At 50.6% G+C, this 26,925-nt stretch overlaps 10 protein-coding genes and 2 non-coding genes across 12 annotated transcripts; 6 read left to right on the top strand and 6 right to left on the bottom strand.

Annotated features, from left to right (window-relative positions):
- Positions 1–14: 14 nt before the first annotated feature.
- On the top strand, positions 15–1,592 carry KRR1 (ribosomal RNA assembly protein krr1; the record flags this gene model as incomplete). Its single annotated transcript, XM_036775019.1, has 7 exons — positions 15–72; positions 260–396; positions 445–705; positions 754–894; positions 955–1,191; positions 1,243–1,326; positions 1,377–1,592. 7 exons carry the CDS (start codon positions 15–17, stop codon positions 1,590–1,592), a joined length of 1,134 nt encoding a protein of 377 aa, XP_036633521.1.
- Positions 1,593–1,953: 361 nt separating this feature from the next.
- On the top strand, positions 1,954–4,828 carry PC9H_005447 (uncharacterized protein; the record flags this gene model as incomplete). The annotated part of the gene is made up of 8 exons (XM_036775018.1): positions 1,954–2,478; positions 3,022–3,144; positions 3,198–3,430; positions 3,478–3,537; positions 3,589–3,773; positions 3,824–4,257; positions 4,311–4,349; positions 4,412–4,828. The coding sequence occupies 8 exons, from the start codon at positions 1,954–1,956 to the stop codon at positions 4,826–4,828; spliced, it is 2,016 nt and encodes a 671-aa protein (XP_036633520.1).
- Positions 4,829–5,116: 288 nt separating this feature from the next.
- PC9H_005446 (uncharacterized protein) lies at positions 5,117–6,858 on the bottom strand (the record flags this gene model as incomplete). The annotated part of the gene is made up of 3 exons (XM_036775017.1): positions 5,117–5,401; positions 5,455–6,111; positions 6,163–6,858. 3 exons carry the CDS (start codon positions 6,856–6,858, stop codon positions 5,117–5,119), a joined length of 1,638 nt encoding a protein of 545 aa, XP_036633519.1.
- A 1,014-nt stretch (positions 6,859–7,872) lies between these two features.
- PC9H_005445 (uncharacterized protein) lies at positions 7,873–10,694 on the top strand (the record flags this gene model as incomplete). Its single annotated transcript, XM_036775016.1, has 10 exons — positions 7,873–8,422; positions 8,474–8,642; positions 8,760–8,862; positions 8,918–9,010; positions 9,065–9,315; positions 9,370–9,429; positions 9,482–9,663; positions 9,715–10,130; positions 10,185–10,223; positions 10,278–10,694. 10 exons carry the CDS (start codon positions 7,873–7,875, stop codon positions 10,692–10,694), a joined length of 2,280 nt encoding a protein of 759 aa, XP_036633518.1.
- Positions 10,695–11,262: 568 nt separating this feature from the next.
- Positions 11,263–12,250, top strand: PC9H_005444 (uncharacterized protein; the record flags this gene model as incomplete). Its single annotated transcript, XM_036775015.1, has 6 exons — positions 11,263–11,328; positions 11,387–11,500; positions 11,559–11,744; positions 11,805–11,851; positions 11,916–12,093; positions 12,155–12,250. The coding sequence occupies 6 exons, from the start codon at positions 11,263–11,265 to the stop codon at positions 12,248–12,250; spliced, it is 687 nt and encodes a 228-aa protein (XP_036633517.1).
- A 175-nt stretch (positions 12,251–12,425) lies between these two features.
- PC9H_005443 (uncharacterized protein) lies at positions 12,426–13,393 on the bottom strand (the record flags this gene model as incomplete). Its single annotated transcript, XM_036775014.1, has 4 exons — positions 12,426–12,603; positions 12,660–12,762; positions 12,827–13,085; positions 13,142–13,393. 4 exons carry the CDS (start codon positions 13,391–13,393, stop codon positions 12,426–12,428), a joined length of 792 nt encoding a protein of 263 aa, XP_036633516.1.
- A 601-nt stretch (positions 13,394–13,994) lies between these two features.
- On the top strand, positions 13,995–15,329 carry LAG1 (sphingosine N-acyltransferase lag1; the record flags this gene model as incomplete). Its single annotated transcript, XM_036775013.1, has 4 exons — positions 13,995–14,498; positions 14,551–14,841; positions 14,910–15,140; positions 15,228–15,329. 4 exons carry the CDS (start codon positions 13,995–13,997, stop codon positions 15,327–15,329), a joined length of 1,128 nt encoding a protein of 375 aa, XP_036633515.1.
- Positions 15,330–15,897: 568 nt separating this feature from the next.
- Positions 15,898–15,971, bottom strand: PC9H_005441. Its single transcript has one exon. It is a non-coding gene; the product is annotated as a tRNA-Ile (tRNA).
- Positions 15,972–17,893: 1,922 nt separating this feature from the next.
- Positions 17,894–19,605, bottom strand: PC9H_005440 (uncharacterized protein; the record flags this gene model as incomplete). Its single annotated transcript, XM_036775012.1, has 2 exons — positions 17,894–18,207; positions 18,276–19,605. The coding sequence occupies 2 exons, from the start codon at positions 19,603–19,605 to the stop codon at positions 17,894–17,896; spliced, it is 1,644 nt and encodes a 547-aa protein (XP_036633514.1).
- A 196-nt stretch (positions 19,606–19,801) lies between these two features.
- PC9H_005439 (uncharacterized protein) lies at positions 19,802–20,343 on the bottom strand (the record flags this gene model as incomplete). Its single annotated transcript, XM_036775011.1, has 3 exons — positions 19,802–19,862; positions 19,919–20,117; positions 20,169–20,343. 3 exons carry the CDS (start codon positions 20,341–20,343, stop codon positions 19,802–19,804), a joined length of 435 nt encoding a protein of 144 aa, XP_036633513.1.
- Positions 20,344–24,635: 4,292 nt separating this feature from the next.
- Positions 24,636–25,469, bottom strand: PC9H_005438 (uncharacterized protein; the record flags this gene model as incomplete). The annotated part of the gene is made up of 6 exons (XM_036775010.1): positions 24,636–24,721; positions 24,775–24,806; positions 24,860–24,897; positions 24,973–25,202; positions 25,258–25,378; positions 25,431–25,469. The coding sequence occupies 6 exons, from the start codon at positions 25,467–25,469 to the stop codon at positions 24,636–24,638; spliced, it is 546 nt and encodes a 181-aa protein (XP_036633512.1).
- Positions 25,470–26,503: 1,034 nt separating this feature from the next.
- On the top strand, positions 26,504–26,586 carry PC9H_005437. Its single transcript has one exon. It is a non-coding gene; the product is annotated as a tRNA-Pro (tRNA).
- Positions 26,587–26,925: the final 339 nt, after the last annotated feature.

Raw genomic sequence — 26,925 nt, 5'->3', positions numbered from 1 at the left:
AGTAAGTAACGGTCATGTCAGAAGACGGTCAAGCATCCACCAGCAGGCACAAGAACCACAGAAAAGAAAAACGTATGTCACAATATGCTTCTATGTATTCTGGGATGCTCATAGCTTGTTCTCAGCATGGGATACCGACGATATTGACCAGTGAGTTCATGTTTATGCTTCGAGATCCCAATAATCTAACATCAGACTAGCGTAGGTAATCTAAATATTGAATATATACCCCAGAATAAACCCTATTTCTAGTGGAAAGTCGACCCATTTCAACCAGAGGATAACAAAGCCGGTCCATTCACCGAGGAATCGTCGTTTGCGACGCTATTTCCAAAGTACAGAGAAAGGTACTTGCGGGAGGTATGGAGTGCGGTAACAAAGGCCTTGGATGCCCAAGTACGTGTAAAATATACTTCTCTTTCACTTTCTGCTCATTCTATCAAGGGCATAGCATGTACACTTGATCTTGTCCATGGTTCGATGTCGGTACGGACTACGAGGAAGACATACGATCCGTATATCATTCTGAAAGCTCGGGACATGATCAAGCTGCTTGCTAGAGGCGTTGCCGTCAATCAGGCTATCAAAATCATGGATGACGGTGTAGCATGCGACATCATAAAAATCGGGAATCTTGTGCGGAATAAGGAGCGGTTCGTGAAGCGACGGCAGAGAATAATAGGGCCAGATGGGAGTACGCTGAAGGTATGTAATCTGTGCGTGCCTTGCTCACACTCATCAACGTCGTGTCAGGCAATTGAGCTGCTCACACAATGCTATGTACTTGTGCAAGGAAGTACAGTCAGTGTCATGGGACCTTATAAGTCCCTGAAGGAGGTTCGGCGGATCGTCCTAGATTGCATGAAGAATATCCACCCGATATACCGCATAAAGGTCAGTATCAGCCTCTCCAAGCGCTCTTGGTCGCTAAACAGTCACTTACGTTCCGAATAGGAACTAATGATTCGTCGTGAGCTCGCAAAGGATCCAAAATTGGCAACAGAATCCTGGGATAGGTTCCTTCCCCAATTCCGCAAGCGTCACCTCAAAACATCGGAGAAAACAGCGAAGAAGAATGACAAGCTCTCAGCGAAAGACGAAGCCCGAAAAGCTGCTGGATTGGAAGGAGCATCTTCGAAACCTGCTAAAAAGGTCTACACGCCCTTCCCACCAGCGCAGCAGCCTCGGAAGGTTCGTCTTATGTTGCGAATTCACCGAGCAAGAATAACATGCACTGTATAGGTCGACCTCCAATTAGAATCTGGCGAGTATTTCCTCAAATCTCACGAAAAGGAAGCGCGAGAAAAAGAGCGAAGACAACAAAAGGTGCGTTGTTGATGACTTTTCATTGACTCTGGACTAAAATGAAGCCACAGCAAGCAGAAACTACTGCTAAGCGCCGTGCTGAACGCGCTGAGGCGTTTGTGGCGCCAGCTGAGGACGCGGCCCCCACAGTGAAAGAGAAGCGCAAACGACGACCTTCAGCAGCAGATTTGGAAGCCGAAATGGACGGAGAGGAACAAGAGGGCAAGGAGAAAGAGAAAAAGAGGAAGAAAAAGCATCGTGTACCCGAATCCATGGAGTCTTCATAGCATTTTAACCTCTTCTTTTTTGGTGAGCCAGCACATTTGTGTAGTATCTAGTTATTACGAGACTACCACTCGTTCCCAGCCCAAAATCTTTCATTTATGAAGGCTCAGATTCCGGAATCCATAGCTGGTAACTTCTAAAACAATCGACCCTGCGCCGCCCATAACGATTGAGACGCCCAGGGCCAACACTCGAAACAGTCCTATGTGCTTACCCGTGCGCTTTTGTAGGGCGGTCTCGGTTAGCCAAGTCCAGTTCAATGCACACTCGTTTGCAGCCGTTTGTATGTTTTCCTCAACCTCGACCTCAAGGCAGTAGGAGTTCCTGTCTCTTGCCCCCACTTTCTCGTTCAAGGCAGCCATCATGCCTAACCCAGTCATTCGTTCTTCCGATGCGACTGACGGAGCAGGTTTCTGGCAGGACGACCCGCCCACTCCGTCAAGCGCAATTTTCTCGCACCACACTTCCACTTATTCGCGTCGCAGCTCAATTCGCCCACTTCCTGTTCCACCAGCACCCGCTCCCAACTCAACGCCAGAAATCGATGCATCGCCAGGCACGGACCGATCGAGTGTCGAATCCATAGCGCCCGTTGGTATATCTGCTGTTGCATCTCCTCCAGACTACAGAGACCCGGACCCCACAGAGGAGATATCTCACAATGGCACCCAACCCAACTCCTCCGCATCCTCCACGATAGAAAAAGACGAGTCTCCATTCAATCAACCAATTGCATCCTCGCCACAAAACCCATTCTCTAGCGCATACGAGGCACCAAATTGGGCATTGATTGTCCTTCACGTTGGACTATGCTTGATCGCATATCCTGTCCTCATGATATTTGTTCTGATCGCAAAAGATAGAACCATCTTTTGGACGCGTTTTGCAGTAAGCTGTGGCTGTGGGGTCGTGGGGTTCTGTCTAGGTTTGAGTCTGTTGGGCCTTGCTCGAGCATTTCTTGAAGCAGCAAGTATGTTATATCTTTTAGACCCATGTTCGTGGTGCTAATCGGTTCTGTTCAAGCTTGGGCCACTTTGATCCATCAAAGCCGTCTACCTGAAGCACCTGGTTTAACTCTTCGAGAATTTGCGGCGGCGTCTCAAGGAACGAGTGCTTTGGTCGCGGCCCGCGTGCTTCTCAACAGAATCATGTTCCAGGGTACCGCTCGTAAGCAACGAAAGGCATACGAGTGCGTAGCAATTACTAGTCACCTTGATTCGGTGTTAATCTTCTATCGTGGCATCAAGCTCTCGTCCTTGGTGGGTACTTGTGGGTTTATGGCGCTCGATGAAGTTGACGTGTACGCCAGGTCACTGTATGTTGTATACTTCCTCCTTCTCGTACTTCTGGCCGCATCCCTCCCTTTCATACTCGGACGTTTAGTGGAGATTAGTACGCGAATCACAGTAAGATACACTCTCACTCATCCAGCCTGTATCCCTGATCAAGTACTTGAAACAGAACCAACATACCGACTATCGAGAAGTTGCACTTAAAGGGGACCTGTCGGCTATTGACTTAACTCGAGCAATTGAATTATTACCAGTCTTCGAGGTAGATATCCATATTCCATGTGTTGGCCGTCAATGAAATGGGTCGCGAAATAGCATCCTATCCTTGGCTGGACCCTCTCTCACTACGAGCATGGTCAACCCCCTCAAGCCTTTTCATACCCTTGGGGCACGGATATGGTTTATTTCGCTGAAACCACACCATCCCAACTCCTACCAGATGGCTCAGGCTTTGGCGTCTTTGTACACACCCCAAAGAACCACACAAACATCGATGTACCAGGTACTCCCACCTCATCCAGTGGCATTGATGCCGGTACGACGTTACGGTAAGTAACTAGTCTCTACACCACACTAGGGCCTAATCAAGCATCAGATATCCCCGATGGGGAGCCCGGATGCATTGTCGGAAAGTCCCAAACGCAGAGAGAAATCTGTGAGCTTTGCGTACTCTCACCTTCTTCCATAAGTTAAATGCTCCTATTAGCATTCCGAAGTCCAGCTTGAATGTGACATATTTGTTTGCGCCTCGGGAGACCATGGTGGATCTATTCACATCGTTCAGCCTTCAATTTCCAAAAATCCTAGACAAGCCCTTGAACTTGACTACCGCCATCAAACCTAACGATACTCTCCCATTCGAGATCGATCCCAATCCTTTGACCCTTGGAGGTGAGGATCTACTTTTAACTGTATCATCATGGTAAACTCATTGCGTGCAGTTGGTTTCAATGACAACGGGGTCTCGCACAGTTACTATAGTTCGCCACTTTCAATGGGAGAAGATGGAGGAGGCTTTGTCAGTTTGGAATTCGTTTTGGTGAGGCTGAACACGGAGTTCACACCTGAAGGCAAATTCCCCGTCCTCGGCAACGACATCATTTCCAACGCAGACGGCACCGAATCACGCATCGGTTACGACGCTGCACTGTGCTTGGAACTATTCGAACCGTGGATCGTTGAGACGTACAACAGCTCCACAGGCATAACCACTTCGACGAGGATAATCAACAAGGCCAGCACCACCACGGATAGCTTGAGTGGTGAATCGAACATTGGTACGACGATTTCGGGTGTTAAGCGCCAGCTCAACTCTTCTGCATTGTGGCCTGCGTACGTTGTTGCGCATCAAAACTCAGTGAATAAGTTGGTGAAAGTGCGCCGTCTATTGAGAGAGCTTTGCTGCACTCAATCTAACACACGAAATAGGACAACTCCCGAGACGCCCCATATATGCCTTCGCCAATGGTGAGTCGTCCATTTTGATTTGTGTATTGCCGAGGGTCACAGGCGTACTCATTGGCAACCAGGTCGTCTCTTATTCCACTGGCGTAGGTGCCAATGGCTTCACTGAACTTGCGGAACGCGCATTTATACAGACACGATTGCAAATGGACGCGACTAATCTCCTGCCCTATTTAGCGGGCACTGGCGACATCGTGGGGCGTTCCTATCCCGATTCTGTGCTATCAAATGCTCGTATCCTCACGGTGCCAATGGTTGTTGTCTTGGTCCTCGTATTGGCTTTCGGCGTGCTTGCAGGCATTTTTGTGCCAAAGCTTCCGTTAGGAGTCCCACGCCGTGACTTCGAACTATACTCTTGGGTTGCCGCCTTCCATGGAGACGAAGTGACGACCGAGATGCAGCGCGCTGGGGTCGAGCGAAACATGGAGCTGAGAGAAATTGAGAAGAGGTTGGGGAATATGAAATTCCGCTATGTTTTCTGAAATCTAGAAATACTAGTCACATTCATTAGGTAGATCCTGATATACCCGCAATGGCGTCCTTTCGAATTCTGCGAGATTCGTTGTAGTCGCCACACAAGAATGTTGCGAACCGGGAGGGAAGGAGGCTGCAACACAAGCAAACAAAGGCAGCGAGTCTTCTAGCTCCTTCATTTTGTCCTAGTGTCCTAGTGTTCACTACTATTTCATTGACAACTCACAGAAAGTTTGTAATCCAGAATTTTTCGTACATTCAATTAGATTGCTACAGTCCACCAACTCGTTATGTTGCTACAACCTGCCTTGATTTTGACGTTCATCTTCCTCACCAAGGTACCAGATAGCGGCGTCCTTAATTTCCTTCAACCATTCGTCGACGGTGCTTTCCTCATAAGCATTCCCGTCGAAGAAGACATACATGTGGAGCATGTTTCGAGCGGTCGCAGAGCCTAAATAGAGCTCACCAGGTCGACAGCGAAGGTACGTTTCAGTTGCGATGATTCGAAGTAACGGTGTTTGAGGCACAGAGTCCTTCCCTTTTCGGGAAGGATACTCATACTGTTCTATGTTTTCAACCTATTGAGATCCCATCAGGTGGCAAGACAGCAAGCTAGGCCGTGAAGACTTACATTCCCCATGCTCGATCCGGCGAAAGAAAGGACGAACGGCGTTTTGGAGGAGGCTGCCTCCCCTCCTGATGCTTTCACAGCCTCGAAATTCTGCAGCACCTGGACGACCCTCTGGATTCTATCCCGGGCCTGCTGCTTTACGATGCTGCCAAACAGTGGGTGCCGGAAAATATGGCTGGATTGCCTCTTGACGAGGTTCGTTCTCAGGAAGAACCGATCTCGGCTCAATAGTTCAGCGAAGGACGGCATGTGGCCTCCAACGCTGAGATTTGCAGCCGAGCCGAGAGGCATGAATGGGAGCGTGTACCAGAAGAACCCGATGGCACAGCCCACAGTGGCATGACCTCCCTTCGCCAACCATTCCTTGTCCAAATATGGCCGTAGATTTAGCGGGCCACCGGTATGCATGGGCTGCCTCCGCCTCATATCCCATTCCTCCTGGCTAATACGACCTTCGATATATCGGCGGCAGAGAATCCGGGTTATCGCTATTTGCGCTAACACAGCGTACGCATGCCCAAACGTGAGGGAATGCCTTCGACAAGTAGCAATGATTTTCTTCGTCATGTCTTCTGGTAGACTGAGTCTTGCCAGATATGATTTTGGAGGCGCGACCGAACTGGAAGGGTCCTGAATCTGTGGCAAAGTGTGACCTCCCTGATACGAGGTGAGTAATATACATATTTACTGAGAGGGGAGGTAGCTTACTTTAAGTTTATCCCAGCGAATGGACCTGATGACTTCGCTGATAGCTCGAATCCATCTTTGACGCGGAAGACTCAGACGAAGGCATGGATCCAACTCTTCCGAAGCCAATGCCATGCCCAACCTCTCCTCCAAGTTGGGCTTTGGCCTGACGGTGCACAGAGAGTCCATGAAGTACTTCAAGAGAGCGATGTTAGACATCCCGTCTGTGATGGCATGCGCCACCTGGATCATGACATGGTAGTGAGACGGTAAGTCAACTCTTCGGAGAATATGGACTTGAGCAAGGGTTTGGCTATTCAGCCGCCGTTCGCCATGACGAAGGTCAAGAAGCAATTCCTCCGCATCGCGCGCAGAGTCGATGGTCAAAAAGTGCACCTCTGACGATTTGTAGGACCAAAGATCTTCTTCATTTACGATGAATTGACCACTGGCTCCCCCTAGGCCAACCAGCATCTGCGAGCCCAGAAGAGGGAAATATTGCTTCGTATCAACCCATGCCCTAGCTACATTCAGCTCGGAAAAGAGCGAAGGCTCTTGGTATTCCTTCTCTTGGACGAGGACATGCCTTGTTGTATCTGACGTGCCACTGAGCAGACTGTCGTGGTAGAAACTGAGTTCTGTGTGACCAAGTGGCCGCTCGTAGACACGGTATGGTGCATAGGTTGCGGGGCGCTGGGTCCAAGATGATGGTGCCATTCTGAGTGAAGATGGCCGCTAACTTTCCGCATGTTGCAGAATTTTGATCCTGTGTGACCCGCATAATAAATTGTCAGTTCAGGGACTGGTCACTACGATCTCAAGCGATCGTGATCAGTCATCAATCGTGATCGACGGGAACTGAGATCACATGACTTACAGAAGTCAGTTCCTTCGCTTCTACTACGAAGTTCAACTTGAATGTAACTTTCAAGTGGGTCCAAGCTCGGAAAGTAAAGCGACAGTTGCAAGTCTCTTCGTCGACTATGAAGCGGTGAATGCGTACTGGCGAGTGAGGCTGTAACGCTTGTAATATAATATATGAACGGTATGTTGTATTCTTTAGTCGATTGAATCAATATAATTCAACACAGGTATAGACGCAGACTTTAGGGAGATCACACACCAGCAGATTCCGCGACATTCATCAACGTTCCTTCCCATCGCCAAATGACCAGGACTTTGGCAGTGAGGCTGCTTTCCTATTATTCCGTGTATCATGGACATTACATCCCCGCAACCGTTTCCCTGAGTAAGTGGCATTAATCTTACTTCTGATCACTAGACTGCCTGAAATTATTCTGCCGCAAGTCATCACAGCTTGCCGGTCCCACGTTGAAGGTTTGAAACATCAAGGTTGAGAGTAAATAGACGCCCTAGTCCTCCTATCAACCCAATTGAGGTGCTAATACTCAATAGTCAATGAATTGATTCCGGGCCTGTCAAGAGGGTGTGTCGCAAATGTGTTGTATGTTGCAAGTTGTTGACATGTACAGCTATACCTGCGCGGCACGCCTGGAGGCTGGACACCACAACCGATGATTCCCATTTGCTATGCTCAAACGTCAGGGTCGCGTCGTCTTTTTCATGCACGCCTCAGAGCGGCGGCGCGTTACCCGTTCTAACCAATCCTGCCAAGCCTCCCAACAATGAGCGCGTTAGAAATGCGGCTTGGGTTAAATTCCTCCTGATCGTCATACTACACCACCTCCCCCCTCTCTCTAAGGTTCGTTCATGTCGGGCAACACACAATACGATCCTTGGAGTCCTTACGTGAATGCTCCGACACGAACATCCTATGTTCCTGCGACCCAGTACCTTCCCCAAGGCGCCCAATTTCCGCGCCAGCCCCACGGATCGATGGACCTTGGGATGGACTACTCAACACACCCTAATCCACACCGGAGGACGGTTTCGGATGCCTCATCGTCCGATGAATCGTTGACAACAACGCCCCGTATCCCATCCCAGCCAACAGCTTATGTAGCACTACTCCCCCACACTTACGACAAACCACCAACGGCTTTTCCTCCGCCTCCGCCTCCCAGAAGTAGCAGACGAAATCCGTTTTCGAAGTCCTTTGAAGCACCCGATTGGAGGCTCCTTGCTCTTCATACCGTCCTATGTTTGCTAGCGTTCCCAACGCTGCTGGTGTTCACAATCATCGCGCGTAACAGAACCCTGTTCTGGACTCGGTTCATTGTCAGCATCGGGTGTGGTTTAGTGGGTTTCTTCCTGGCCATTAGTTTGATTAACTTGGGGAAGGCATTCCTTGAAGCAGCCAGTAAGCATTGATCGTCGACCTCACCTCGTAGCCTACTAATCTCACGTCTAGCGTGGGCGACTTTGATACATCAAAGTCAGCTGGACGGGGCATCTGGCATAAAGCTAAGGGATTTTGCCGCACTTTCGGACGATTCTACTAGCGCATGGTCGGCGTTACGAATATTGTGGGATAGAACGATGTATACGGGCACAGCGCGTTCAAAGCGTAAACGCTACGAGTAAGTCGGCCTTTCTCATTCCGAATGCACTTTACTGATGTTTGGTGTTTTGTCGCGTAGCTCACGGTGTGTTTAATCATCTAGATGTGTTTATCCGTGGCTGAACCATGGTGACAGTATTTGGACATTATTTATTGTGTTCTTCCTGTTTCTGATCACCGCCGCGGCTGCATTGCCCTTCATTCTGGGCCGTATTGTTGACATTACTACGAGGGTGGAGGTAAGCACTTAACTGCCTGATTATTGTATACGCTGACATATCGAACCTTTTCCAGCACCAGCACCTTGAATATACTGAAGTACCTGTGAAGGGGGACTTGACCGACAACGATATTACTCAAGCTGCAGCGTTGCAACCTGCCTTCAATGTAAAGTCACCAGAGCCATAGCTATGATATCAATAACACTAACTCGTATGACAGAATTTCAACCTCACTTGGACTCTTTCTGGGTTCGCAACGGAGGATAACACTGCATCGGCGGTTTCTTTTCCTTGGGAAGCTGACAACGACAACGTGTATTTCGCTGAAGTGACTCGTTCGCAATTGCGACCTAATGGGCATGGCCTAGGCACATTCGACACGTCCCACACGCGCGACGAGAGCCATACTTCTCCAGTCGAAATTGGCACCGCAGACGCATCTAAGCCTGTAGATCCTGGACAGGTCTTGAGGTGATTGTGGCTTAATGCAGGACTCCAAGGGTATATACTTATGATCGGGTATAGATTTCCACGATGGGGCATACGAATGCACTGTCGGAGAATTCCAAACCCTACGCAGAACATGTAAGCACTAGAATCGTCCTATTCATCCATATGGCGGCTCAGTTTCTCTCAGTATCCCGGCTTCCACCCTTGGGCGATCTTATGTCTTTACGCCACGAGACACACTCCGTGATCTGTTTTCCTCCTTCAAACTTGATCTCCCTGAAAGGCTCAACAGTCCTGTAAACCTAACGGACGTTTTAAAGGGGGATTCGCTCCCGGCTTCAATTGATACGGCGAACACAGCTCTGGGTGGTGCGCCCTCTCCTCCTAAATTTGAAGCTGTACCACTGACACCCTTGACAGCCGTATTCTTCGATAATGGCATCTCTCACAGCTTCAAGAGTGATCCAGTCTCCATGGGTCGTGACGGAAAAGGGTTTACTTCCTTGGAAGTGCTGTTGGTGCGAGTCGACACGAGCTTTACACCCAAGGGTGTGTATCCCGTCACAAGAACCGCCACAACCCCGCCCCAGACAATCGGGTATGACGGGGCCATCTGCTTGGAGTTGTTTGAACCTTGGGTGCTGGAAACATACAATTCTACGGTTGGATCCCCGACTTCGACACGAATTGTTAGCAAGGGGAATGAAATCGCGAATGTGGGCGCCGAGCTGAACACCGGTGCTCGTTTGAACGGCGTGAAGCGCCAACTTGTTTCTTCGAATCTGAGCTCGGTCTACGATGTGGCTCATGGAAACTCCGTGAATCAATTGTTGAAGGTAAAGATTGCGCCCACACCTAGATCGACCTATTCTGATGTGCTATATTTATAGGACAACGGTCACGGCTCGCCCTACGCTCCTAACCCTACAGTGAGTTGTCTCCTCTGTTTGCTAACGAAACATTCCGATCTATTGTTCCCATAGGTGATCAGCTACACAAATGGCCAAGGACCAGAGGGCTACACAGAGCTCTCTGAAAATTTCTTTGCGGACTCCCGCGCTCGAGCGGATGCCACTCACATACTGGCCTACCTGGCAGGAAACGGCGATGTCGTCGCAAGGTCGTATCCAGACCTCGTCCTCTCCAGCGCATCATTAAACTACATGTACATGGGGATCTTCGTAGGCGCCACTCTTGTTTTAGGGTTGGCCGCAGGGCTGTTCGTTCCCAAGCTTCCCTTGGGCATTCCGAGGCGAGGATTTGAAGTCTACTCGTGGATCGCAGCGTTCTACGGCGATGACATAGCAAAGGAGATAAAGCAAGCTGGGGTGGACAAGCACATGGAGTTGTCAGAGCTTGAAAAGAAGCTCGGCCATCTCAAATTCCATTTTGCTGTTTGAATCTTCTGAACCACGGACAAAATACACACACTCATTCATTCACACATATTTATGGACAACGCAATGTTTAAGCATACCATACTTCATCGTTCCATACTTCATCGTACCTGTATTCGCTATCTTGCTGTTTTACGCATTGTTGTTCGCTACCCCTAGCTATGCCCTATTCCGAACTACTACCGGACCGGATACTGCTTGTATCGTCGAGGGATTCCATGAGCTCATTGCTTTGACTAGCGAATAGATTGGCGCCGTCAGTTTTCACCATCCTTATCGTGCAGCGTATCCAAATTTCCAAGACCAATCTCTAAGCTCGAACTCGGCCTCGGCGACTTGCTTCGTGAGACGTCTTAGGCTTTCAAATGTTCACGAATGTTCGTGCTGACATTCCGCTGACACCAATCTGGTCCTCCATTCGCCTTCATTCGTCTGATTCGTCTGAACCAACAGCACCCATGTGATCGCAACACAGGATTACAAAGCGCACTACACGCTATGACGCAACCTATAAAAGGAGGGATTATCAGCACCAGTACCCGATTCACTCGATAACACCAAGTAGAAGGCCATGTCACAGAAACGCGTCCTCTTCGTCTTTACCTCTGCCAGCAAGACTCTCCTCGGTGAGGGCACCGTAAGTGGCATTGTCGCATGTTCACAGTTTCCTGGAAGTAACGGGCTGCGACAAATAGGGATGGTACCTCCCTGAAGCTGCTCACCCGTACTACATCATCGCTCCCCAGCACATCGTCGACTTCGCCGCACCGGAGGGCCCAAACCCACCGATTGACGAGGGTAGTGTCGCCGTACGTCCCCCTTTCATCTTCACCACACCTTGCACTGACCCTCATCCTCGATTGGCAGGCCTGGAAAGAAGACAAAGAATGCGCCAAGTTCCTCAACGACCCCGCCGTCCAGAACAAACTAGCCACAGCCAAGAAGCTCAGCGAGGTGTCCGTGGGCGACTATGATGCGATATTCTATGTTGGTGGGCACGGTCCGGTAATCGACTTGGCCACTGATCCGGTGAATGCGAAGCTTGCGTCTGGAGTGAGTCGTTTTTGATCGTTTTGTGCGTGGGGTCGAGTTTGCTTAATCCGTGTTCCCAAGTTCTGGCAAGCGGATAAGATCGTTGGTGCAGTGTGCCATGGTACTGCGTGAGTGTCCGTTTCCTCCTGTGGTGAGGGAGGGAGGCTGACAACAATCGTGAATCGAATACAGTGCACTAGTCGGCGCAGTCGACGCCTCTGGAAAGTCGATCTTCGTGGGCAAGAAATTCACCGGCTTCTCCAACAAGGAAGAACAAATTGTGAACAAAGTAGCAGCAATTCCCTTCCTCCTAGAAACGAAAATCACGGAGCTTGGTGGAATATACGAGAAAGCTAGTGAACCTTGGGGCGTAAGTGCTCCTGTTGATTAACTCAGAGAAGTGCTTGCTGAGACGATATGATCGATAATAGGTGCAAGTCAGCGTGGATGGCAAGCTGCTCACCGGACAGAACCCAGCGTCTGCGGGTCCTCTTGGAGAGGAGTTGCTTAAAGTCCTCAGCGCGTGAAGTCAGGCGATCCACGCCATAGGCAATGAATAGTGTAACCGCCCCGTAGTGATGTTAATGGGAACTTGTAATAACACATATCGCAGCTACATGAGCTACGAGTGATGAGCATCAGACTTGAAAGATTTCAGAATTCGTCCACGTACCAAAAATGACAACAGACAATCCAAAAAATCTAGTAATACATGACGTTCATGACCCAACCCTTCTTCAGTGCGAACCCGTTGAGAGCTTCTTTCGCTACTGTAGCGAACTCGGGGGACTTAAATATGACTTGAGCAAATTTCACGCGTGCGCCCTCTGCGTTTGGCGTCGGAGACTGGGCAACGAGGCAGGTCATGTAGCCCTGGTATCTATGTCGCATATATGCTCAATAAGTATTCTGACTAGGATCAAAGTGTATGCGTACTGTTGGAATAAAACCGAAAGCACGTCGTTCGTGACCTCCATAGGTAGATTTGTGCACACCAGTCTTGATGAGGGCTGTTGGACACTTTGAGGCACCGCCGTAGCTTTTCGTTCATTTCATGAAGCAAACACGATGAATATATTCCGAGCGAATGTATATCGACATACCATTCTCAATGACCGTATTACTCTTCGACTTTGCAGCAGCATTCTCATCGTCGTCGTCGTCAATTTCCATCTCTTCGTCATCGGAGTCATCGTCGTTTTTCTCGCGTTTGACAGAGTCTTGCGCGCCGTCTTCGCGTGATCGCTTCTGAGAAGCGGCGTTCCTGACGAGTGCACTGGCGTTCGCAGCCGTCGGTGGAACGAAATTGGGGTCTTCGCGCTTCAGTGTCGCGTACGACTTGCCTTTCGCGTAATCGATATGCTAGCATTAAATGGATCACAAAGCGCACTTACTGGCGTTCCAAGGAGATAACTCACAAGAGGCTTATCGTAGAACACCATCCCCTCGCACGCCCTCATCGCCGACGTCGCTGCTGCGAGATCGGTGAACACCAGGAACGCCTGCCCCCTCATTTTTGGGCTTTTGGATGCGATAACATCGATTATTTTCCCATATGTCGTGAACAGCGCATATAGTTGTATTCTCAGTTCTTCTTTGTTAATTTTGTCGTTGAGGTTGTTGAGGTAGAGCGTCGTATTCGGTTGGTTCGAAGATGATGAGGAATTCATGACTGTTGCGTTGCTCACAGAGCTTGGGTCGAAATCCAAGTTCAGGCATACCGTGGGAAGAAGTAGTGGCCCCTGTCCTCCTGAGTCGCTCGTTCAGGGGGATAATATTCAGCTGAACTGTGCACTACTTCCCAGTTCAACCTCTCTTTCTTTCCGACCGCCATCTCCGAAGGCTTGAAATGCTACGCGTCGCTTTACCCTCCAGGCCATGAACGACGCGCCCCGAAGCCCTACCTGTCTGCGCTGTCACGGAAGTGGCAACCGTATGTAAAGCGCCCACGTGCGGGGTCCGGTTGGCTCAATTTTTGAGGCTAGGGGCCTGGGGCACCGCGAGTATTTGGTACCTGCCGCAACATACAAAATCCCACTTGGCCCGCAAACAGGTTGTCTGTCGCCTTCGCTGTCGTTTTCTTCTCCCACCACATTCTTTTTCTCCATTAGAAACCAGGCGAGTAAATATTTACTTCAAACAAAAATGGTGTCATATTGTATTTCTGACATCCATTAATTCATTATCTGCGTTGTTGGTGTCGACGTGCAGGGAGACGACGCGCACCACGATTTCATGCGTTGGTAACGACCGCAGCAGCACGAAAAAACGATGATGACTACTATACCTGCCATGCTAGACATGCTGCCTGCGTTCATGGTTCCCTTCTTTACCCTCCAATACCCCATCGATACCCCAGAGGTAGACTTCTGGCCGAATGCCTCGTATTACGGGACAGGGCCCAAGGACATCTACATTGTCATAACGTGTATTGCCGTCATGGCTATTTTCAGGGACTTTTCGCGAGTGTGTGTGCTGGAGCCGTTCGCGCGGTGGAAGTTGACGAGGGATCTGGACAGGCGGATAGCGAAGAGGGAGGCCAATGGGAACGGCAATGGCAATGGTAGTGCGTTGAATGGGAGTGCAATGGGCAATGGGAAGGTGAACGGGATGGCGAACGGCAATGGGAACGGACACGCGATTCATGCCAATGGGCACGCGTTGGCGACGCCCCATTCCCCCAAACAAACGAAACGAATTCATCGAAGTGTACTCAGATTCGCGGAGCAAGGATACCAGTTCATATATTATACCCTCCAATGGTGTTACGGTTTTGTGCGTTCTCTGTTCCTATCCCCCTCCCCTTCAACTAATGCGACTCTGATAGTATGTCCACCGCAATCTCCCAACACGCGTCCTAGACCCCACAGATGTCTGGCTGGGATACCCCCACTTGCCTCTCGCAGGTCCCCTCAAATTCTACTATCTCACTCAGACCGCCTTCTACACGCATCAAATCCTGGTTCTCAACGCCGAAGCACGTAGAAAGGACCACTACCAGATGCTCGCCCACCACATCATCACCGTCGCTCTCATGGGCGCGAGCTACTTCCTCAACTTCACGCGTGTTGGGTGTCTGATCATGGTCATTATGGACTGGTGCGATATCTTCTTCCCAGTAAGTCACGAACTCCTCCCTGTTGTCCTATCTGGGGTCACGGACTCACTCCCCCGTGTCTCCCCTAGCTCGCCAAAATGACCTCCTACCTCTCGATCTCCCAAACTCTCACCGACATCATCTTCGGCTTCTGGGTCCTCTCGTGGGCAGTGACACGGCACGTCCTCTTCATCTTCGTTATGCTCTCCACATACAACGACCCGCCCCGCTTCATCAAATACGAGTGGGCTCCAGAACGCGGGTGGTTTGTTACCACGAACACCATGAGGATGTTTAATGTGATGTTGTTCGCATTGCAGGTTAGTCCTTCTACTTCTATCTCTATATACATTTGGGGAAAGACGCTAATGCGTGGACACTCGTGTGTTTGTAATTGGTGTGAGTAGATTCTGCAAATCATCTGGGGGACGATGATTGCTCGGATCGCATGGCGAGTTATCGTAGGTACCTCCGGTGCATCGGACGATAGAAGCGACGACGAAGAGTAAGTGTATCTTCTCGACATCCCTCTTCCTCCTTACAACTTACTTACTCCCACGTTCTCGCAGCGACGGCTCGGCAGAGAAGAAGGAGGAATAAATGGGTTATTCGAGTTGCCTTACTCCCTCTTCGTCTCAGAGGCCCATCGCCCACTCGATCCCCGATGCACCTTTGCTCCCATGTACCGAAATATATCTTTCTAATACTCACCTACTAGACTTGTTTATATTCTCCATCTTATTCTTGGAATTCGAAGTCGATTGACTATTGTTTTGCGGTCTTGTCCTGGGCCTTGAGCTTCTCTGCGCTTCAATATTCGATGACCCAGCTCATTCGGAGGACTGACTGGAAGTGTGAATCCTTTCGGAGGCGGATGTACTCAACGCTGGACCACTGGGTGAGCCGGCCGATTTACTGCCTAGATCGTAACCTTAATTATTGATTCACATTTCAATATTGTTTCCTCAGCTGGCCTCGCTCTCTTGCATCTCCAGTCCTTACCGCCACGTTATAACGACATCAGGGCTACATGTTCAATTAATCACCAAAAATGCTAGGATCGCAAACGACTCCAGATGGCCAACGTGGGGATCGAACCCAAGACCTTCGCGTTATTAGCACGACGCTCTAACCAGCTGAGCTAGTCGGCCGACATTGTCAACCAGCGTATGTGAGATTATACTCCGCTGAAAACAACGACCAATTGTTGTCACTGCAGATACTTGCTCGACAAATGCAGATGCGGTGGTAAATATATCGCGCCCACATCGTGTATGTATGTCACAGTCCACTGGCCATTCCAGCGCCGCAATATCCTGAGCCCAATCCGTTCCATCCAACATGTCTTATCATCGTACCCGCACCGTGACACCCAAATGTCAAATGCCGCCTACTCTAGGTCGCAGATCTACAAATACCAGCGCCGCAATTCGTCCCCAATTCGCAATGATCATGCGGGCTCCCCGCATGACGAAACTGGACCCTCTCGACCACCAAACCCCGCGACCACGAGCCGTAGATAACAGATTGCACGGTTGCTGCGCGGTGACGAGAGGCACATTGCAGAATCACCAGGTCAAGATTACCGGTACCAGGAGGCCGGTGCAAGTACACCGGTGATGGCCTGGGTTGATAGGTCGTGTTGCGTCGCCCGCAGAGCTACTGCCACACCCATGGGGCATCAGATGCATAGGCCATCATCAGACCTCAGTGCGATGTAGATATGATATATGATCAGTCGTTCACAGCCTGAGATCAAGCCAGGAGTCAGATCAGGATCCGGTAGAAAGGTAGGAAGGTGTATTACCAGAATGTACATATGATACTGCCGCAGACCAATCCAATCCAATGATTGGATGGTGATTTATCCCACCGTCAACAATAAATCAGCGAATCACCAAATCAATCACCGAATCACAACACTGCGTCTCGAGTAAATCAGCATTCGTGTTCGCGTTCTTGCCTTCGCGAATTCTGAAACCCACAATCACTGTTCCCTAATGATCATATCAAGACATGATAACAACATGATAATCCAATCAACGACTCATCAGTTCATCTCATCTGACCAAGTTCGAGGTTCAAACGTTCAAGAATCAAGGCAACAACCCTGGCCGGGGGTCACCAGTCACCTACTATACCAGTTATACAGCACACCCTTTCTTACGCGCACCCTTCCTTTTAAATTTCCACACCCTGTAACACACCACGCCCTACGATCCACCCTATCCTGCGCAGTCTATACTTACAAATCTGGGGTTGTTCCACCCAGATCTATCCATCAACGATCCTACGATGCGACGCAGACCCCCACGTCCCTGCAGAGGGTGCATCGCCTGGAGCCATAACACCAAGGGAATGGGATTACACCATAGATCCTCACCCCGGCGATCTCACCTTGGGCTGCTCGCTGGTTTTATAAATTTATAACATTCGGAATCGATAGTATCTGCTACACATATTACACAGCATCTGCACATATACGACATATACGTACCGTACCGTACGCGTGAGCGATGGAGCGATCTCTTGCAAGTTCTTCCTTCAAAGTGACTGTCGCTGAGTCGCTGAGTAGATCCTCCGAGCTTCAAGGTTCCGAATTCGAGCTCCAGGATACCTAACGAATGAATGAGTACGATCTATTAGCCATATCACAAGAAGAGAATTCTATGAGATGCACAGTATACAATGTTTTGTGATTTATTCCCAGATACAAAAGAGCTCGACAAGGTTTTCGTAATGTAGGCTGATGATGTATATGGATGATACTAAGTAAACGTATACGCGAGTAAACGGAAATCGTAAGTAGAGGGACGGCGCTGGGGCATTGTTCTTATATCGCTACAATACAGAGCATAAACAGGAGCCAGGCGAACGAGACGAGAAGCGGAGCCGGAGCCAGAGACTATAGGTAGACGAGGGAGAGTGAGCGGTCGTGTTTATATGCCCCGAGCAAAAAAGACAGCGTCAAATGAATGAAAGAGAAATCATCGAACCAAAACAATCAGCGTCATTCCAGAATGACATAGCACTCGCAGCCATAACCAAGGCTGCATGCTGCCCTATCCCAAGCCTAATACCCGTATCCCGATCGCGCGCCGACGCTCTGCTGCTGCTTCGCCGGCAGCGCAACGTTCATGCTTACCGGCTGCACTGCGCCGCCGCCCCCTCCTCCACCGCCACCATTGACGCCTACATGCGAAGCGACGACGCCGAGGGGCATACCGACAACGCCTCCACCCCCAACCAGAGACGACAGCCGCGATATTTCCTCACGCGACGTCACCAGAGCCGACGTCAGGCGATCGTTCTCCTGCGTGAGATACTCAACCTTCGCTTGCAGCTGCGCTAACCACGCCTTCTTGCGCTGGCGGCATTTCAGTGCGGCTATAGTACGACGCGGCGCGTAAGCATAGGCGCAAGGGATATAAACGGGAGGAAAGACGACAACGCACCTTGTCGATTTCTCTCCAAGAAGTTCTTCCGCTTCTCCTCCTCCGTCTCAGGCTTCTTGTTGCCTCTCCTACCTCCACCGCCGCCGCCTCCACCCTGGTTGCTTTGCATTGACTCTAGTTCATCGCCTCCATTACCACTATCGCCGTCATCATCCATGTCGTCCATGTCGTCCATATCATCCATGCCCATGTCCTCAGGTGACATCCTGCGTCTATTCGTGCTGTTCGTTCGCCCACGTTTACTCTTGGAAGTTGTATTTGATACAGGTGCTTGTTGCGCACTTTGCGAATCGACCGATCTTCTGTCGTAAGACTTGCGTTTCTGTCCTCGTCTCGTTGAGCCACCGTTCGTAGCATTGTTTCCGTTCGCACTTCCGTTGGAGTTGGAGGAGCTGTTATTCTGCGGGCTGGCATTGCTGGCTCGTTGGGCTTCTTCCCGCTTCGTCAGCTCCTGATGAGCTTGTGATAACAAAAATAGGCCGTTTGCCGCTGCACTAGCCGCCTGGTTTGCGGACGAGATGTAGTCACCTCCTGACATGCCGTTGACATTTCCCGCGGGTGGCGCGTGCAGAGCTCCTGTATACCCTCCTCCGGCACCGTTGAGCGCTCCCGTTAGCGCATTCAAAGTATTGGGAGTGATGGTAGGTCCGCTAGCCCCTGTCCCGTTCATCATCGACGAATAGCCGCTGGGTGTGTTGGGAAATGCGACAGGCCCTCCTACTAGTGGTGTCAGTCCTGTCCCTGGGGTCAGGCCCGTCCTTGGTGTGAGGCCCGTGCGAGGAGTGAGCCCAGTGCGGAACGAGGACGGATCAAACTGGAGCGACGACGACTGTGTATGCGGCTGAGACCCCTGCGCTTGCGATTGCTGATCTGTGGGTGCGGTCAACATTGCGGGTGACAGAGGACCCGCGCGTAGCGACGAGAAGGACCAGTACGACGAGGAGGGGTCGGCGGGAGAGGAGATGGCGGCGACGGGCGGGAGAAGCGGGCGGGGCGAGGAGGATGAAGCGCCTCGGGAGCGCGACGACGTTGACGTCTGTTGGTGGGAATGGCCGTCGCTTGCGCGCGATCGGGGCCTGGCGCCGTTGGCGGCGGCGGCGGCGTCGTTGTGTGAGTGGCCGTCGTCGCTGCCCGACGCCGAGGACGACGCATCGTCTCGTGAGGGCGACGTTTTTGTCGGTGGGCGGGAGAAGGACTGTTCAAAGGGGTTCGGCTCTAGGTCAAAGTCTGAGCGCTTCTGGGCATTGTTGGGGCGGATTTCGGGGGAGGAGGGCGCCTGTTTGTGGGCACCGTGCTTTTTGTCGAGTTTTGCGGTCGTCGTCGTCGTCATCGCGGGAGACAGGCGCGGCGCTGGCGTTGCTGGGGGAAAATCGATGACGACGATGGGTTTGGGGGCAAAAGTGTGACGAGGTCTGACGTAGTTATCTCTGGCGTTATATCACCTCGGACTTTGAATTAATTCACCCTTTCACACACTATATAATGTCACACTTTCTTCTGTCACGCAGGCTTCTACATGGAAATCACTAAAAGGGGCAATCGAGATACGCCAGCAGCGCTTCCTTGTACAACACGCTGCCCTTGTACCTATAATCATATTACCCGTGAGTCCAATCCATACAGCTGTGCACCGAGCCACTCACTGGTCAATGTCTTCGCTCCAGCCCCGTACCGCACCCGCAAGTCTCTCGCCGACGCCCTCCTCGACCAACCTTCCGACAGGCGTCATGTACGTGCGGATTCCAAATACAATCACGCCACTCTTGGGCAGTCGGCGGAGCGTCTGACGTTCAGATCGCAGACGCAGCGTCCGGGCCTCGACAATCGGCTTCGGCGCATTTGCTAGCACACTCTCAGTGAGAAATGATCACAGAATGAATGTACTAGTCTTACCGTCACGTTGATATCGCTTGCTCTTCGCACCAAGCCCACCTTCTCTCTTCACATCCTCTTCACCGTTCTGGTTCTTACCCCAGGCCAGTTCTTCCGGATCCACGGCATCCAGCGGCTCAGGGGGCACCACCTGGATGAAATAGTTGTTCCTCGACACGGGTTTATCGACGCTCATTTTCTGAAAGAATCGCTGCATACTAGCCTGCAGCTTAGACGCATCTAGAGGTTGGCGAGCCGACGGAACCGATTGAACGGAAATGAGTGCGCGATCGCGAAAGCGGGAAAGGGGAGGAGACAGGAGGTCAACAGGGCCAGGGCATATTTCGGGGGAGTCGGGGAGGGCATAACCGGGCAGATAATGAAAATGCAAACATAAAATAGGTTGACCATGGCGTTAACCGAACGTCGTAAGACAAGACACACATTCATGTCGCGACGTCGTGTGCGTCAATACGAAGGGTTAACGTAAGAGGTTTACATCACACCCAGACGATAAAGATGACAGCCGGCGGCCCAGCGACCAAACAGCGAGCAATTTGACATTGTCGGCGCACATGATGTATCCGCATATTCAAGGGTTTCGAAGTCCACATCCAGGTGCGAATCGCATAGGAGAAACCACGATCCAGGCGCGCGACGGCCAGGTGAGCATTGAGATATTTGATATTCGCATCGGTGACAGGGAGGATGCGTGGCCGGCATTGATATGTTGTTGTGTTGAGGATGTGGGTCGACGTAGCGTCATTCCCAGGTCATTGTGTTAGCCGAGGGATCGATATCGAGAGGAGGCGTAGGGTCGAGGAGGTCCAGGAAGGGTCCATGTAGATCGGGGCAATGGTGTAACATCGTCAAGACACGGGAGACATGGGAAGATATAGAGAAGTGGGGATGGTTAGCGAGACGTCCTTGAACATTGAGTGGGAGTCAAACAAAGGAAGAAAAGAAAAGAAGGAAGAGGAAAGGAGAAGAAGCGATGGAGATAGAGGACGGACGAGGAGGGGGTAGTGAGGATGAATTCGAAGCCCCGAGTCCAAGTCCAAAGCCCCGACAGTGACCAACCAGCGCAACCCCCACTACTCACCACCCCCACACCATTCAATCAGCCCCGCCTCGACATCCTACCCACACTACCCCCACGGCCCGCCCTGCCCCTTGCTACTTCCACGGAGGACGATCGCCCGTCGTGCGTTGCTGCCCATCATGCATCATGCCGGCGGTATCAATTAAAATAATAAAGATAAGAATTAGAATAAGAATAAGAATTTAAGCCATAAGGATAAACGATGCGACTCGGCATCGCGGTGGGAAACGCGAAACGCGCCAACAAATCATATCATATCTCGGATGAGTATGAGTATGAGTATGAGAAAACGGACAAAGGAATGAGGGAAGGGAAGGGAAGGGGGAAGGGAGGATGGCTCGGATGGCAGATGATAGAATGTGTTAGAACGATGTGACGATATATGTAGCGGGCGGTGATTCAAGAGTCAGGAATGTCGGCCCTTGGCAGAAGAGAAGCGCAAAAGAAGCGGGCGAGCATTGGATAGCGAGTGGGAGGAAGGGGGGAGGGAAGGGTAGGCTGAGAAGACGGAAAGACGGGCAGAAGGAAGACAGACGGAAGAAGGGCAAAGAGGAAGGTGCAAAGGGTTGAGTAGCCGTGTTAACGACGTCAGCCAAATCCCCCAGAATGCATGAGGTAGATGACTGATGGCGAATGATGAATGATGAATATCAGAAGTAAGAAGTGCAGTCGGACTGAAGTCCGAATACGCAGCAGAAACTGAAAGGAGGCATCGAGAAAATAAAGAGAATAAGAAATAAGGGATTGGGTGGCATGTCGGCATACAGAGCACACGCACAATGAAAGCAAAGGATCTGCGCGCTCAGCCGTGTAAACCAAAACCTTCCCGTAGAAAGGTCTGTTGACATTCCGCAGCAACGTCAAGGACACGATCCCGGGGGTAGGCATTGCACCCCAATAGCTACTGGCCCTGCTCGCGAACAAGCCCTAAGACAAAGATCTTAGGGCAAGCATCCAGTCAACAGCAACGAACAGAGATAGGGTTGAGCGGAGGGAGAGCCAGACTGAGGTCCGGCATCAACGCGCTCACCCAGCCATCCAGCCAGCCCATATGTCCGAGGACCCGTCCACCGGTCGTGCATTAGAAAGCAGCGCCAACCGTAACAGAGACAGGGACAACAGCGAGGAAGGCGTGCCAATAATACGACGCGTCTTGTGTTGTGTATCCGTATGGGTGCTGCCACGCACGGGGTCGTATGCAGGGTTGCATTGAGGGCGCAAGGTTTGTGTACATCTCGATGCAGATGCACAGATAGATGCGAGGGTAGATCCATCCACATCGCAGGATGGGAGGTCGTACGAGCAGGTGTGGGCAACGTCACTCCGATTAGATCACCCACATGGGAAAGGCGTGAGGACGAATCGGGGCGCATAGAGCCTCCCAAGCAAAGAAAAGAGAATTTACATAGTAGATAAATGCGCCCAATCAGCGAAAAGCCGGTGTCCCTCCAAATCTAATTGGAAGCGGGAAGTAACCTTGGCTCGCCACATACGGTTACGCCAGGACCGCATAGCATAAGAGGAAGACAATCATAGAAGGTGCAGGGGAAATCGAAGAAAGCCAGAGCACACATAACACAACGAACTCGGTGCCAATGCGCCACAACACCGAAGAAAAGGTGTACGCGACTATGTGACTTGGCCTGCACACTCGGGTCACAGAGACGCCTCCAATGAATGGATGACGCTCCGAGGACATAACATCTACTCGTCTGCATGAACAACGAACAAGGAAAGAAAAGGCGCAACGCAGGACGCAAAGTCACCCTTGCGGTAGAAAGCTCCTTGGAGAAGCAAACAGGTCGGAGGGTGTCATGACCCTTCAAACTTCTGGACATCGCCAACCACAAACCACGAGTGTGTGTCACAAGCCGAATGAGTATTGAATGCGTGAATGAATTAACTTGAATTAATCCGTCACTGGTCACAGCGGAAAAGAAAGAACGAGACCCAGCGATTCCAGGCGGTGGTCCGCTCAGTCAGACTAGTGCAGGACCGACCTAGGCCTCGTGTAGAGAATAGAACATAGAACAAACAAGTAAAGCATAGCCCGGACCAATAATCAATCAATCAATGCTTACGCAAAGTTAAAAAGAACGGCCGGAGGGAATGGGCTGATTGTCGAGAGTGTGCGAAGTTGAAAGTGCAAAGAAAGTGTAACGGAAGGCAAACGCCGTATGTGCTTGCACAGCGGTGGATGGGAACTGATAAGAAAGATCATACCCCAAAGTGCGGAGATAGAGCGATGGGCATGATAGGGGTAAAAGGGGAGGAGAGAGGAGTGAAATTAAAAGAGGGCCAACACGACGAGATGCGATGGGCGACAGGTGGGAGTAGCAGAGGCATATGGCGGTGACATGAAGGATAACGGGAGCGGACATCGGCAGAAGCTAGGTGGATATACCCGTAGAGGTGCACTAGGCATTATTTCGCAAATGAATGAGAAGCGAAAAGAGCTTGTGAAGACAAGGCACAGTTCAGCAATGCAAGACGCCGCATTGCGACATCGATAATCCTGAAGGACAAGAAAGCAGCCCAAACGCCAGGTGCTGTAGATGCAGCAAGCCAAAGGAGAAAGTAAGATAGCCTAATCATGATGATCCAAAAGATAATCGCCCGAGAAGCAATGGAGAAGAGCGAAGAGGGTTAAGACCCCATGAAGGAGGAATAACCGTTTGTCCCTCGCTCCACCGGACCTGAATCCAAGCCACGGATTGATTGATGGAACTTCGTCCCAAATCTATGGGTAAGTAATGAAAGTCCTCAATCCATGATGTGATGGGCCATCGGAATGCATGTGTCACGGAGGTGAGACACTTCTCAACAATCGACAGGCCAGCCGAGCCGTCGTATCGCCATGCATCCCATATGCGCAAGTGAAGAGGCGCGCTCTGATGTTCTACCGATGGCAAGTCTTTGGTATTGCCTATTGGCCCCGAAGAAAGCATGTCAAACAGGACAGTGCTTCTCCGAAAGCATCCGGCCATCCATCCAAGCTCGGCAGCCTGATGCAGAGTACCACAGGCACGAATGGTAGCCGGTGTGCCCAGAGCGATACATGCAACTCCAGAAACATTTGGAGAAGAATGTGGAGTGGGCGTGTAATCACCATTCACATTGGAGAACCACGGGATGGTTGCCGAGTAATCAAGGCGTGATCACTCTGCACATCAATAGAACTATAAAAGGCCACTGTGCATGTTACCCCAACATGAGGCGAGCAGAAGCAATAGAAATAGAAATGGGAAGTTCCCGAGAAACGAAGGGATGGCGAAGAGATCAAGTGGACAAAAGTGAGACGCACATTGAGGGACGCTGCCTGAGAGGTGAATTTCCTCTAGAGGCATACCCAGCTTATCTTCCATACGCCAGAAGCCTACTCATTGTTAGATCGTGGATGTAAGGAAGTAAATCAAAGCCATGCCTGGGATACAGATTGCTCCGCCTTGAAGGTAGTAGCGTCCATCTTGACCTAAACGTAAGAATTAATCGCCGTGACACTTTGCATAGAGATACGAATCCTACCTTCGACCATCAAGGCAAAATCATCCTGAACCCTGTTTGGATATATGTGATGTGACATATCCTTTTCGGAAAATATACCACTTACAAGAGAGCCGCCACCTTCATCGCACGTTCTGCGATTCCCTTCCAGAACACATCACAAGTACTTCCGGGATCAGATGTATGATCGCCGGCGTCACTTTGGAGAGGCTTGTCCACGAACGCCGATTCGTCATCTACGGGGAGAGGAAGATCGTAAGTCACTCCGAGAGGAACGACGGTAATCTCCTTGATGGCTGGCGCGCCGTCCCAACCGTAGTCCAGCCTTCCCTTCTTGCGCGGCGAATCGGATAAACTAGCTATGTAGCTGGAAGTATGCCGAGTCACACGAAACGTGGCTGGGTAACGGCGAATGAGGTATTCCGCAAGCTCGTGAACCAATTCAATAGCTAACGTAAGAGAGAGACTATCAGATACCTCGGTGTATACAAACGTGGAACTTACCCGCTTCGTAGGCCGAGTTAACTACCCCCACTTTGGCAGGCAGAAAGGCAAGGGCCTTGGGACCTCGTGTGTGGAGCCTGTGCGAACGAATGCGATGATAGGCCGCGTACTCATTATCAAGCTACGAGACGTATTCAGAAGGGAAGGAAGTCTATTTCTGTAGAGACGCTCACTTCGATCCACTCGTTCCAAGGCATAGGACGGATGCCCATGGTAACGCTGTCCGGTGAAAACAAGGCGTAGGTAATCTGGTCACTCTGAGGGTGTATAGATAGACGCACTGGTATGAACCTGGCTTGAATGGTCTGTACGGAATGGGCTGGGTGTCTTCTAGGTCCTTGTCGTGTCGACTTATTTCAGGATAGCTGAAATCAATCGGGGTCCATTCTGCATGATCCCCCTGAGGCCTAGCTAATGGAGCATGTTCGATTCCGCTCACCTCCAAACTTCCTATGCTTGTTCAACACAGCTTGTCTTTTCGTGTTTGCTGCAGTGTTCCGAGACCGGGACCCTCGCAGATACGGTGACAGAAAGTAGATACTGATGAGAACAACCACCAATAATGGTAGAGCAAGTACGGTGTCTGCTATGCGCAGGCCGTCAATATCAATAGGCCAGTTGGCTGGCCACAGCGGCATCTTCAAGTATTGGTTAGAATATGAGGATAAGAGATAACAGTGTAAAGACAGACCATCGTGTGCATGGAAGCATACTAGTATCTCTCTCAGCGCTTAGCCTATGAGAAGAGCAGGGTTCGTCATGCGCGTGAGCTGGGAAATAGCTCCAATGTGTCATTAGTTGAGATCCGTAGAAGATGCCAGTTCTCCTGCCAGTACAACCAATCGACACGCTTTAACCCACGCAGGTGAACGCGCTTGTTGGACATCATTATCACATAAACGAAGACACAGCGCAATCCGAGCCGTTTCGGAGGCACGATGATTATCAGATAACAGTTCCCCGTTGAGGGAACGCTGCAGCACTCCGGGCCTAGATTTGTGTTGAATGTTGAACAGAAGCAGAGCCTGAAAAGATTATTACCACGACCTAACGAGAAGATAAGCTTCGGGCGAAGTCTACGAGGCGAATAGCTCACTTTGCAATGTTTAGGTGTAGACGAAGAATATGATATGGCTGTAGTCGCGAGAGACGGCAACCTTCGAGGTCCAAGTGTAAAACGCGCGGGGGCTGGCAAGTTGGTGGGAGAAGAGTGGTGATTGTGGCGTAGTCTTGTCAAGTTTTCATCGGCCTTATGGTCTAGTAGTATGATTCCTCGTTTGGGCTTGTGTCGAATCGAGGAGGTCCTGGGTTCAACTCCCAGTGAGGCCCCTTTTTACACCGGTTTCTACTCGTTTCTACGCAGGAGGATACGGAAGATGATCGATGAGTACCTGAGTGGCCGCCCGCGCTGATCAGACTCGCCGCTAAATATCCATCCAAGAAAATTTGTATTCGTAATTTTTGGTGCTAATCAGACAAGTATTTCCAAGAGGCTGCAGAATATATATAATATATATCGACAGCGAAGACATATATAGAGAGGGAGAAATTTCTGCTATACAGTGGAGGGGGAGAAGACGTAGCATGTCACTCCCCAGGCTACTAGAACACAGTGTTGTAGAGAAACAAGGGGTGCAAATATGTAACGGTATCGACGTGAATGGTTGA

This window comes from Pleurotus ostreatus (genome assembly GCF_014466165.1).
Source record: "Pleurotus ostreatus strain PC9 chromosome Unknown scaffold_3, whole genome shotgun sequence".
In the NCBI taxonomy this organism is placed as follows: Eukaryota; Fungi; Basidiomycota; class Agaricomycetes; order Agaricales; family Pleurotaceae; genus Pleurotus; species Pleurotus ostreatus.
The sequence above is the reverse complement of the archived record's forward strand: the minus strand, read 5'-3'. Positions and strand labels throughout refer to the sequence as shown.